The 13,997-nt window shown below is 42.0% G+C and overlaps 1 protein-coding gene across 1 annotated transcript in view; it reads right to left on the bottom strand.

Annotated features, from left to right (window-relative positions):
* Nucleotides 1–1,943: 1,943 nt before the first annotated feature.
* Nucleotides 1,944–13,997, bottom strand: part of LOC311043651 (protein unc-13 homolog B-like) — a gene marked incomplete at its 5' end in the record, with an annotated part of 66,356 nt that continues 54,302 nt past the window's right edge. Inside the window, 6 exons of the mRNA XM_084054962.1 lie at nt 1,944–5,640; nt 6,839–6,998; nt 7,413–7,496; nt 7,782–7,838; nt 8,900–9,047; nt 10,298–10,369. Coding sequence (XP_083911088.1) covers nt 5,358–5,640; nt 6,839–6,998; nt 7,413–7,496; nt 7,782–7,838; nt 8,900–9,047; nt 10,298–10,369 — 804 coding nt within the window. The 3' untranslated portion in view covers nt 1,944–5,357. The remainder of the gene's footprint in view (nt 5,641–6,838; nt 6,999–7,412; nt 7,497–7,781; nt 7,839–8,899; nt 9,048–10,297; nt 10,370–13,997) is intronic.

The following is a 13,997-nucleotide window of genomic DNA, read 5'->3' as shown; positions in this document are numbered from 1 at the left end:
TTTTGTGCAGATTACTCAAAAATCCCAGGAGGAAATAGATTTTAACTATTGCAGTTTTATGAAAATTATTCATCTGCCCCTAACACATACATGCAGGACTCACATTTCTTTGAAACGTTGCAGCTATGTAGAGAGTCATTCCAAATATCACTGAAACCAATCTCACTCCAATTGGCCCTTAGATTGTCCGCAATTTTGAGCAGTTTGAAAAACACTTAAACCCAGGAGTTTTTCAACGTGAAAAAGATAACCTGAAATGCTTATTTGAGAGTACGTTTTTTCAATCTATGACATACTTCATTCTGAAAATAGCCGATCTACAATCTCAAAACTTTTCAGATAGCAACGTGTTTCTGAGCTTGTAGATCGGCTGCTTTCACTGTTTTCGGTTGCGAGGAGACATACAATTTCTCTATTGGCAAATGGTTTGTGAACGAGTGATCTTAGTGTTGGCTTGGTTCATGACAGAAGGCAAGAGTTTATCCTCTTCAACAGACAACAGCAGCCTGGACAAAGCTATAGCACTATAGGTAGTGTTGCAGCATATTAGTCCGAAGGTTGAGAGTTCGATTCCTGTTAATGGCAATAGGTTGAGATGTCCAATCAATCCATTCTGTTTCCATCTCTCTCTCTCATCAATCTATTCTGTTTCCATGTCTCTCTTCAATCTATTCCGTTTCCATGGCTCTCTCTCTCTCTCTCTCTCTCTTCAATCTATTCCGTTTCCATGTCTCTATCTCCAATCTATTCCGTTTCTATCTCTCTCTCTCGCTCTCTCGCTCTCTCTCTCCAGTATCCATGTCTCTCTCACTCTCTCTCTCTCCAGTATCCATGTCACTCTTGTCTGTCTGTCTGTCTGTCTGTCTGTCTGTCTGTCTCTCTCTCTCTCTCCCCCCCCCCCCCCCCCCCCCTGGCCCGGTATTATCGCTGCTTGCAGCTATATTTAAGGTTCAGTTTATTTGGGTTTGGTGGTTGGTTGGAAGATGAGTAGCTAGCTAGATAGATGGTAGGTAACTGACAGACAGACAACTGTCTGGTTCATGCAACAATAGTATAAGACACCATAACATATGCAGGAATACACAGCTATCGCCTATGAATGGATATACATGTATGTCGGCTACAGCGTTGGTTCTCAAAGTGGGGTCCTTGAGGGGGTTCCAAGTGGTCCCCAACAAAATTAATGAATATCATAAAAATCTATTTAAAGGGGCTACACCATGAATTTTAACTTTTTCTTCATTTTTGTGTGTTTTTGGTCTCCCCCACCTCTCTTCTGTTCCAACAAATACCCGACTTCGAGCATGCAGGCTTTCATAGGCTATCTGTGTTTTTTATGTAAATTGGTCTGAAAACAGTCCGTCAGATTTGTTCCCCCTGCCTACGTCACGTCTGGGAACAATTCCTCCCGTTTCTCAGTTCCAACCAAAAAGAAAAAAGAAAAAAGAAAAAAAAAATGTTGTTTTTTTCCAATTTTTAAACCAGGAGATAACATGCATACAAACTGGCTCAATAGCGCCCCGTGCCAAACAGGACAATGTGGTATTGCAGGTGAAAGTGCTTTATAAGCCAGAGAGAAGTTAGTTGGAATGAGTATATCTGAGGCTTGATTTAGGCTCAAACCTTTTGAAAAACGTTTGAGGGACATAAACAATATATTAAATATTATTATTATTTTTTAAATTCATGGTGTAGCCCCTTTAACCATTTTAATCATATATATGTTGGCTATTTGAAAATAGCCGATCTACAAGCTCACAACATGACACGATGCGTTGTGAGCTTGGCCACGCAACGCAATAAACAAATCTAAGTTTGTATTGTTGGGATCGACTGTGACGGATTTGAAGATCGATGTATCGATCATGGTCGACCGGTTGGTTACCACTGCTCTATAAGGATGGTCTGGTAACAAGGTCTGTGAAAAAAAGTACTTCCATAGACATGATTCATAAATACTTTATAAACAAAATTAAAATATCATCATGAAGTATATTCAACATATTTCACATTAGAATAGTGGTAAATCAATCCTCTTCATATTTCACATACATTTAAAAAATGCACAAGTCTAGTTTACTTTGATTTTATACAATAAATACATGCTCTGGTTGTACAGTAGGCTTTTTTCTTTTTCTTTACAAACGTACAGAAGATAAAACAAGAGTGCAAGAGTTCACTTGTCAGTATGCAAAGAACCGTATACACATGGAACACTTGCGTTCCTTGGCACATAATTATAAACAATTCAGAGTGCATATCAGGTCTCTTCATATTGGTGTCATATGATGGGACAGCATGTCTCTAACATGATTTCAGCAAAGGGTAAACAAACAATACGGAAGGGGAGACCTTTGTCATCAGTTGAGGCATCACCCAGCTGATGGCTGCTCAGATGGTTATGATGGGGGGGTGTCGGGGGCGGTTAAAGGGTAAGTGTCGTGCTCTGGGACACTTCAGCGGCCTCTGTACCCACTCACCTACGGCCACCCCAAATCAATGTCATAATCGATGTCACATCTGCTATAGACATCCCTAGTAAATAAACTGCAGTGTACATTTCTGGTTTCACAATAGTCACAGGATACCATATTCTCGCTTACATAATTCGATGCCAGTTACACCAGATTATTATTTTTCATATATACTGAACGTCGTGGACATTGCGCAGAACTTAATTCCCTGTCATACTTTGACACCACATCATATTTTGGACAGCTTTTCAAACAAATCAAAACTGTTTGTAGATGGGATATTTTCGCTATTTGTACACACAACGAAATAGGGCTTGAGTGGTTAAATCCATTGTACTGAGACAGGTACAAAACACAAGGTTAAATTAGTTTCACCTATCTAGCTAAAGTTAGCAAATCAACAATTTGGAATCAAATGGGTTAAGATCTGAAGCCTGTCCTGGACAGGAGTCTCCGAACGTAAAAACAGATGATGATGATTGTTTGACTGACTTTGACTGCCATTGTAGTAGTTTTGAAAGATATCCTTATTGGCATCAATGTGTAACTGCACTTGCATAGCTGATGAGTGACGACTATTACACTGAAGGGTCAGGAATATTCATTTAACTGTGAAAGTTCAAACTAAAATTGGACCGCCACTTTCAAGAGTTAAATCGACACTTGTTGATTTGACTGTGCACCGGATGCAGATTTTAGCAAGACTTGATGCCATGCAAGTCGCATGGCATCAAATCGTTTTTGGGGAGTTCTAGAGCAGTGGTTCGGTTCTCAAAGTGGGGTCTGCATGGGGTCCGTGAAGGGGTTCCAGTTGTTCCTCAGCTAAACGATTGATAGAATAGTACCAAATGACAGGTCTGGTAAGGGGCATAACAAACTGGAGGGGTCCTTGAAATTAAAACGTTTGAGAAACTGTTCTGAAGGCTTTGTTCAGGTGCTATGAAATGGTACAGTGAAGGTTCCTCATCGATATCTAAAAACTATGTTACCCTTGATAACAGCCAGCTCATTCTTGGCTATTCTTCAGTCTTCACATACAGTTAACCGGTGTTCGCTGCTGACACCTACAGGTAAACGATGTTCACTGCAGTCACAGTTTCAATTATTGGCAAGCAGCCAAGCACGCAGGAAGGAAAAATGCACGTAAGAAGGTTAATCAGAGTATGTGAGCTTAAATACAACACTTTTCCACATTTATCCACTATGAAGTACCCAGATTTATTTCCATGTTGAAACGAGTAAATCCGTGATTTCATAAAAGGTCAATTATTTTTGACTGCCATCCAATACCACAGACTTCCATTATAAGTAAGCTGGGCAGTCATTGTTTTTGATTCTTACAATAGATCTTTTGATGTTTGTTCAACAGACCATTATAAAGTAGTAAAATATGCTACAAATTACTGTATCCATAATGCATTGCTTATGAAAACAGTTGATTTTTCTTTCCTTTTCTTTTTTCTTTTTTATAAGTTCAAACCATTTTGATTCCCTTCTCACAGCAAACACTTGGGTCTTTAAAAACCCTGGAACCAACAAGAAAAACTTGTTGGTTCCATGTTCTCCCCACTCCCATCTATTATGTGTGTATGATGTTTAAGGCTACATAAATGATGGGGATAGACTGGGTAGGTAAACTGAAAATGGATCCATCCATCCATGTGTTTTGTTCAGGTGTTGGTGCTAGATCCTCTCGCGCTCATCTTTACTAGGTTTCAAAGGGCTGCAAAGTTAAATCATGAAAACTATGCATTTCTAGAGGAAATTATGATTTCATGTAAATGTCAATTCCATGTCAAAGATTGAACATAAAGTACTCTGAGCTTTACTCACTCAATTAAAAAATATAAAAAAGAAATAAACATTTGTATAACATATTCCAAAATAAACATGTCACGTATAAAAAATAAAATAAAATCTTATTAAAAACTTTGTTTTTAAATAACATCTCATCAATCGTCGTGTTCAGACAATAAACAACCACAATAACCTTCTCTACAGTTTTAAATCTGTCAGTTTGTCTTTCATCGTTCAAAGTGTGCTTGACATTTGCATCAGCTGTACTGTAAGCATTTTCTGTTCAGCCACCAATAATCACCAACAATGTGGTGAAAACTCTGAATGTACCTGAATCCGCATTATTCCACATTTAGGCTACACCGGAGACAGATACTGTGTTGGTAACATTCTAATTTCGCCAAGGATGCAAGGTACTTTTGATGATTCTTGATTAGGAATAACCCCTTGACATGTAGCATCTCATTTTCGAGGGGCTCCTAAAACTTTTAAGAATGTTGTACGATCCCCTCTATCCACTCTGATTAGTCAGAACATTGGTCATTTCTGACTGGCATGTGCCTGAATTTCTGCATTTCATCTCACAGGACCTGCAGGTCAAAAGTCAAACATCACTATTATCCCTAATTGAAACCCGCTTTCCTTTTCTTTCCGACACAACTTTTCCAACCTGATTCTCCTCCAATCAGGATTTACAGCTCACAATTTAAATATCACTATTTTCTTTTCTTTTTTTGTAAATGTAGATATATCTTTTCTAAACTGTATTTAAAGTGTAGCGCAGTGGTTCTCAACGTCGGGTCCTTGACGAGTTACAGGTCTGTAAATCAAAACGTGTGGATTGTAAAGTTTAGATTGGGGTCACAATCTGAGAACGTATCAAATGGGGGTCTGTGGCCTAATGGATATCAAACCGGGGGTCCTTGCAATTAAAAAAGGTTGAGGACCACTTGTGTAGAGAGAGGAAGATGACTGCAGAGAGGGAGAGAACGACATGCAAAAACACAGGTCTCCGGCCCGGACCGTCACAAAACGGTCAACAATCCAAAAACTCGGCTCGGCGGTATTTGCCCGTGTCCTCCCCTCTCATCTGCCCTCCTCGGCGGGGCGCGTCTCCGACTTGAGCTTGAAGAACTCCTTGGCCACCTCGTCGGCGGGGCGCTGCGACAGGATGCGGAGCACCGTGGTGCCCGTCTCGTCGGTACAGACCCGCGGCCCCAGCGGACACCAGCACACGCAGCTCTTGCGGTCGGCCACGTCCCGGAGCTGCACCACGGCCGTGCCGACCACGCGGTCCGCCCGGCCGAAGCAGTAGTCCTTCACGGTCAGCTGGAGCTCGTAGCAGTCCAGGGACTCCTTCCCCGGCACGCTGGAAAGCGGCACGAGAGTGGACGAGAGCGAAGAGGAAGGAGAAAGATTAAGCCTTTTAGACCGGGACCGCATCTGTGTGTCATTTTCAGATTTCTTTGAAAAATCTTGAACAGATCTGCAAATCTTTGAACACACAACATATTTTGAGATGGGGGTCCGTGGCCAAATACATATCATTTTGGGGGTCCTTGACATGGAAAAGTTGGAGCACCACTGATATAGCAACATAAACGTTTTTTTCAAAAAACTGTTTATAGAATATACATCCAAAGATTTGCACAAAAAATAATGTTCACGATTTAAAACAAATAGCAGATCTACCAGCTCATAGCGCGGCACTCGTGCCGTGCTATGAGCTTGTAGATCTGCTATTGTTCAATAGCCAAATAAATCTTAGAATGACACAGATGCATTCCTGGTCTTAAGGACTCAATCCCAGTATTTGAGTCAAAGTAAAGACACGCCTGGTCAAAGTGTAAGCTACCAAGTTAAAATCTACGAAATAAATAAAACATCTTAAATAATCAAAAGCACATGCTTATAAAAGTGATTGCATTATAGTATTTTTGTACATTTAGGTCCTGGGGGTCCCTTCCTAGAAACTAGTGGAGTCAAAAGTAAAAATTTTGTCTTTGAAATGTAATGGAGTGAAAGTTATAAGCTTCCAAAATAAAAAAAATGAAAACAAATTCTCAAGTGAAGTACAGATACTCAAATAAGTATTACTGAAGTAAACATACTTTGTTACTGTCCACCACTGAGATTAAGTGGCTGGTGGGGATAAGTTTTATTTGAGAAAGATATTTTTTATATACTATTGACAATTTAACAATTTGATAAAAAAAAATACATAATTATCTTAACCCTGGCACACTAACCCCATTTTGGGCAAATCTACCAAATGTGTCAAAGAAATCCCATTTCATTATTTTAAATACAAAAATACCTAAACTGGTCTAAACAAGCTCAATGAAGGGGTTTCCTTGAAGGGGTTCCAGGGGGTCCCCAGCAAAATGAGTTAATATAGCATCACAATCATTTTAACCATTTAACCATACATATTATTTTGGGGGTCCTTGACATGAAAAGGTTTGAGAACTACTGGCTTAGGCTATTAGATCTGCTATTCTCGTCAAATCTCGCCACATGCTATTCACATGTAGAAAGTGGTTCCATGGAAGCTGTGGGATACTTACAACTGGAAGGTCTCATTGAACTTGGCCGTCCAGCAGTTGTTCTTAGACTTGGTGGCGAACTTCCTCTTCTTGTCGGCCAGGAAGGGACCGACCATGGTGACCTCCACGAAGGGCCGGAACATCCCTGACGTCTGCCACTTCATGTCATTCACCCCAATGACTGGAGAGAGAGAGAGGGAGAGACAGAGAGTCGTGAGGACCAGGTACAGGAACAACAGGAGAAGGCAACTAGTCCAAAATCTATGATGGTAAGTCAGGTTACTGTGTGTGTGTGTGTGTGTGTGTGTGTGTGTGTGTGTGTGTGTGTGTGTGTGTGTGTGTGTGTGTGTGTGTGTGTGTGTGTGTGTGTGTGTGTGTGTGTGTGTGTGTGTACATACGTGTGTGCGTGCATGCGCGTGTGTGTGTGTGTGTGTGTGTGTGTGTGTGTGTGTGTGTGTGTGTGTGTGTGTGTGTGTGTGTGTGTGTGTGTGTGTGTGTGTGTGTGTGTGTGTGTGTGTGTGTGTGTGTGTGTGTGTGTGTATGTGTGCCTGCCTGCAGTACGTATATTGTGCATGTGTGTATGAGTGTGTCTAACCTCTGACGACGATTTTGCGTTCCTTTCCGGGTACCATGTCTATCTGGACGATGGCCTCTCCTATGGGCTTCTCCACACCAGAGCCTACAGGACACAGTATCCACAACCTTATTACTCACAACACCTACACAGTCCAGTCTACCACAACCTTATTACGCATAACACCTACAGGACACAGTCCAGTATACCACAACCTTTTTACTCACAACACCGACATGACACAGTCCAGTATACCACAACCGTTTTACTCACAACACCTACAGGACACAGTCCAATATTATATCAGTTTATGTGTTTATTTATCCATTCATGTATTTATTTGTTAAATAGCAAAAATACTGAGCAGTAGGAGAGTGGGGGCTGACTTACCCCGGTCCGGGCGAGCTTTCTCACTAGCTGTAACTCTGATGCCCATCCCATCTAGCACTGGGAGAGGAAAAAGAGAAAACATTTTTAAAGCATATCACCAGTTGGTATGTAGATCAGTATTTCCTTTCAATTTCAAGGACCTGCATAACTCTGAGAGTGTACAAATGGAACCAAATACCAAAAAAAACTCATAAGGGTCCATTTGGTTCCACTCTCAGAGTTACAGCCCTCTAACTTAGGGTCCATTTGGTTAGCCCCCACAAGGAACCCTGAAATGCAGCAGACTATAAACAAATCTTAAATTTTTTTTCACGTTGGTTTATTGATATAATAAATGATTAATCGAATTAAGTAATTGACAGAATAATCACTAAAGATGATCATCGATAGTTGCAACCTTAACTCTTTGACTGCCAATGACGAGATTCCTCGTCATATTTTGCTAAGGATCAGACTGCCAAGGGCGAGAATGACGAGATTTCGTGTTTTCAGTGATTTCACGCTAGATGGCGCTGTTCGCTAACACATGAGTGACCATTTCATTCTCAGTCACACAGATCCAGGAGATCACAAGATCGCAAGATCTCCTCCACCATTCACTTCAAAAACCGCTGGCAGTGGCTTAGCAAACAATGTTATATTTCTGTCAGTCAAAGAATTGGCTCAATGCACAGCAGCCATATTGGAAAGAAATTGGGCCTCTTCCTTACTTCCTTCACAGGTTTTTATCAATGATACTAATGAAGGCTCTGTTCCATTTCATGTAGCACAGTGGTTCTCAAACCTTTTCAAGGACTCCCATAACTCTGAGAGTGTACAAATGGAACCAAATGGACCCTTACGGGTCCATTTGGTTCCATTTGTACACTCTCAGAGTTACACAGCTTTCTAAGGGGACATTTAGAACCCCCACCAAGGAACCATGAGGGTCCCTGGACCCCACTTTGAGACCCACTGGTATAGCAGTGTTTCCAGTGAGCCGACATGCACAATATCAGCACCCTGACTCTGTTTGACCAGAATGGAACAGAGTATCATTGGTAACACCTGTGAAGGAAGTAAAGAAGGGGCCCAATTTCTTTCCATTATAGCTGCTGTGCATAGAGCCTATTAATTACCTTGAGCATGTTGCGTGGAGACAAAGGTTTTAACGAGAGCATCGGTGGTCTGGGAGTAGAGTGAGAGAGCGTAGCGCAGCGAGGCCAGCTCCGGACTCTTCTCCACAAAGGCCCTCTTCAAGCCATTACCACTGGCATGGAAGTATTGCTGAAAAAGACAAGCACAGCGTTAACCCATTAAGACCAGGACAGAATCTGTGTCACTGGAGATTTTAACCATTGTTTTATATTGTTTTTCTGTATATATATATACAGAAATAGCAGATCTACAAGCTCATAGCACTTGTAGATCTGCTATTTTTGAAAAATCATGAAAATGTGTGTAAATCTTTATTTAATATATATTTTTTAAAGCGAACATTTTTAACTCAAATCTTTGCTTCTGGGGATTCTACAAATGTCCTCTAAATCCTAACAGTTTTTTTGAAAAATGTATGTTGCTATAATAATATCAGTGGTTCTCAAACTTTTTCATGTAAAGGACCGCTAAAATTATATGTATTTGTCTGCGGACCTCTCAAAATATTTTGTTCCAGGGACCTCCTGAAGCAAAGATTTGAGTTACAAATGTTTGCTTTAAAAAATATGTATTCAAAGATTTGCACACATTTTTCTCATAGTGCGGCACTCGGTGCCGTGTATGAGGTGGGTTAATAGGGACTGTCCATTTGCATGGGGCTAAACACCTCATCTGTGTGAGTGGAAGAAGTACACATGCACATTTACATAAGTAAAGTAGAAATACTCCTGTTACTCCTGTATTCAAAATATGACTTAAAGGTGCACTATGTAACTTTCCTCTTCTATCCTGGATCTGAACCAGGTTTCCTGCACAAGTGCTGACATTTTTACCATTGAGCTAATAGAGCCTGCCTGCTTGCTCGGGGGATAAATTTAATCTTGACCATCATGTCAAAATTCATGTCAGATCCTGTCTAGGTGAGACATGACCTTTGACTCAATCTAAAAAAAGTTACATAGAGCCGCTTTAAGTAAAAGTACAAAGATATTGGCATCAATATGTTGTGAGCTTGTAGATCAGCTATTCTCAGCAATGTTTTGTAAACTACTTTAATTTAAGAATAAATGACCGGCAGCTGTTTCGGTAGGACACAAAGCGTGGTCATCAAATTATTGGCTTAGGAATCCGACAAAAACTAAAAAAAATCCATGAATTCAAGTCTCCATGGGGTGACTGATGGATACGTTTTTTGGGTTGACTATCCCTTTAATTCTGCAAAGTAACTAGTAACTAATGTTGTCAAACATTTGTAGTTGAGCAAAAAGTACAATATTTCCCTTAGACATCAAAGTATCAAAAAGTGGAAAAACTGAAGTGAAGTAAATGCATCTCAAAATTGGACGCAAGTACAGTACTTGCACTACACTTCAACCTACCTTGATAGCCTCCAGACCGGCATCGATGATCACACACTGTTTAGGGGTCAGGGTCCGAGTCTCACCTCCTCCCTACGGCAAAACACAATGAAAGACATTAGAGCAGGGGTCTTCAACATGGGATCCGGGACCCCGGCCTAGGGGGTCCTTACAGATAGGCTACTGCAGGGGGGCCGCCAAATCTTTGTGTGATAGGGACACATTGTTTTTAGCGGCGCTGGCGCCGCTCTATACATAGTATAGAGCGGTCCTGCTCTATACCTGGCTTTTCCGTCAACGTTCTGATTGGTCAGGTCTGTCAACGTTCTGATTGGTCAGGCCCGCCAAGGTTTTGATTGGTCAGGTCCGTCAACGTTCTGATTGGTCAGGCCCGTCGAGGTTCTGATTGGTCAGGTCCGTCAACGTTCTGATTGGTCAGGCCCGTCGAGGTTCTGATTGGTCAGGTCCGTCAACGTTCTGATTGGTCAGGCCCGTCAAGGTTCTGATTGGTCAGGCCCGTCAAGGTTCTGATTGGTCAGGCCCGTCAAGGTTCTGATTGGTCAGGCCCGTCAAGGTTCTGATTTGTCAGGCAAGGGGACTATTCATGACATCACTATGATGTCATGAATATAGAATTAGATGTCTATATAAACAATGACTAAATAAACAATGAGTAATATCTAGAAATATTTAGTAATTTCATTTTATTATTCATTTGGCTAAAGTCTCCTTCTAGGTAAGTTTTTTAAAGTTAGATCCTCAATTTAACTTTATCTTGGGAATCTTGGGATCTGCCCAAGATTCTGCCCAATATGACGAATAGAAAAAGAAAGATACAAGAACGTAATGTTCAAATACAATCTTTGAATGATGAACAGACGAAGAGTGAAGTAATAGAAAGTCTGAGTTCGGGGATCCAGTCATCCGTTATGCGAGAATGGTTTGACAAAGAAGATCGAGTGTCCAAGAGTCCTTTCATTCAGGAGCCGAAAAACGCAGTCATTGACCCAAAAATGAGGTCAAAGAGTGATGTTATCCCCGAGGATAAAAGCAATGTCTTTGACCCTATGACTTCGCTTGTAGTAATAGAAAGTCTGAGCTCGGGGATCCCGTCATCCGTTATGAGAGAATGGTTTGCTAAAGAAGATCGAGAATCCAAGAGTCCTTTCTTTCAGGAGCCGAAAAACGCAGTCATCGACCCAAAAATGAGGTCAAAGAGTGATGTTATCCCAGAGGAAACAAGCAAAGTCATTGACCCTATAATTTCAAAGGATATCACAGAAATAATGATGTCCTATAAGTTCAAATTGAATGAACGTGATGTTCAAATACAATTGCTCACCAAGGAACTAGCCGCCTTTAAAGGTAAAAACGCAGCCATGTCACAGAACCCGATGTTAAAACAGCTAGAGAGACCCTCGAGCTGTAACAGTGCAAGTGCAGATACTCTGTTACAAATTACCGAGACCAAAGTATATGCACAAATACTGAAATAGCAGCCAATGTTTCAATAACCCTTATTGCCGAACTTAGAGTCTCTATGACCTGGAAAATTCAAGGAGTCGTCGTAGAAAGCTCAGATGTCAGGAAATATGTAAATATTTCGGGAACGGGCAAGATATTTAATTTTTAAATAATGTAATAAAAATTAATATTGAAACACATGACAAAATGTATCAAAGGCGCCGCTACCTTCACACAGGTATGATTTTTTTTATTACATTAACCCTCGTCGCATCCCTATACTTTTTTTTTATCCCGCGATTTTGTAAACCTTATTTTTCACCCGGTGCCAATTTTCTAAGTGATCCTGGGCGCTACACTCCCCTCACCAGCCTAGGGAGGCCAGGGCCGAGCTCATGCCTCCTTCAATGCATGAGAGTCAACTAACCTTCTTGTCACCTGACAAGGGGGGGTTTCCCCGGTTGGATGCGCCGCTACGCGGCGCATTGTGAGCTTCAACTCCGAGGGTTCAGAACCAATTAATTCGAAACACTTCCGAGCCAGTTCTAAATTAGGCGCGAAAACAAGAACGGAACAGGTTCGGTGGAAAAGGGGTATGTGTATCCTAGTCACTCGGTGGAACGTTGGAAACAGGATTGTACTGTATGTTCCAATCAGATGTGAACCTCCTGGGCGCGCCAATGGCGTAGTGGTTAAGGCACATACCATATATAGGGGATAGCAGTGGCGACCATTTTGTGGTGCTACAGATAGAAAACCCATTCAAGCAATCCTGGCTCCCGGTGAATCATGACCATAAAACATTTGATTGTCAAAAGAAAAGAAAACGCAAAAAAATTGTATTTATTAATATATATTATATATAATTAAATATTCTAATATTTAACGCATTTCGCCGTGAGCTTCGTCAGGTGATATACAAAAGTTGCCATTTGTGAGCACCTGACGAGGCTTACGGCGAAACGTGTCGTGCTAATAAATCACTTCATGAGTAGTTAGTTGTCCATCTCTGTTCTCTGGAGTGTGCGGCCCATCATATGTGAATCCATCTGCGTCCGGCTTTGTCGAGCGTCTATTCGAACACAATTGGCCCATGTTCGGGGGAGGAAAGCCTGGGCGGGGAGGGTGATATCACCGCACGTACTCCTACGGGCCGGGGCGTGTTGGGTGTGAGTAGTAGGCTCTATGTCCTCACTGGCAGTAGCAACACACAGCAATGTGTGTGCGGGGGAATCAATTGTCATAACGACTAAACTGGAGAGGGGGGAAAAAGCGTGAAGTGCGACGACAGCGATGTTCCTTAATCTTATCTAATCAACTGAAACTTTTGTCTTACTGTTAAGAGTGGAAAAGGTCTTTCTCCAGTGTGGGTACCCTTGGTGGTGTCTCTTCAGGTGAGATATCTGACGGAAAGCTTTGTCGCACGGTTTTCAGTAATAGGGTCTTTCTCCAGTGTGCACACGCTGGTGTTTGGTCAGAGTACCCGAGTGACTGAAACGTTTGGAACACTGTTTACAGCCAAAAGGCTTTTCTCCCGTGTGCACGCGCTGGTGTGTCTTCAGAGTGCCCTGGGCGTTGAAACTCTTGCCACACTGTTTGCAGTGAAAAGGTTTTTCTCCCGTGTGGATACTGCGCTGGTGTAATGTCAGCTGGTCTACACGACCGAAACTCTTGTCACACTGTTTGCAGCAAAACGGCTTTTCTCCCGTGTGCACGCGCTGGTGTGTCCTCAGAGTGCCCTGGGCGTTGAAACTCTTGCCACACTGTTTGCAGTGAAAAGGTTTTTCTCCCGTGTGGATACGCTGGTGTGTTGCCATGTGACCTGAACGACTGAAGCTTTTGCCGCACTCTTTACAGTGAAAAGGTTTTTCTCCACTGTGGACGCGCAGGTGTACTCTCAGAGAGCCCGACGTGCTGAAACTTTTGTCACACTGTTTACAACTAAAAGGTTTTTCTCCACTGTGGATGCGCTGGTGTGCTCTCAGAGAACCCGACTGGCTGAAACTTTGGTCACACTGTTTACAACTAAAAGGTTTTTCCCCGGTGTGAGTACGCTGGTGTTTCCTCAGATCGCTCGACTGGTAGAAACTCTTGTCACACCGTTTACAGTGGAAAGGTCTTTCTCCGGTGTGAATACGCTGGTGTGCCCCCAGATGTCCAGAGTCATAGAAACTCTTGTCACACCGCTCACACCGGTAAGGTTTGTCTCCGGTGTGGACACGCTGGTGTCTGATCAGGCCTGATGGATATCTGAAAC

The sequence above is a fragment of the Gymnoscopelus microlampas genome (genome assembly GCF_963454915.1).
Source record: "Gymnoscopelus microlampas genome assembly, chromosome: 4".
Taxonomy (NCBI): Eukaryota; Metazoa; Chordata; class Actinopteri; order Myctophiformes; family Myctophidae; genus Gymnoscopelus; species Gymnoscopelus microlampas.
This window is presented reverse-complemented; position numbering and strand designations above follow the sequence as displayed.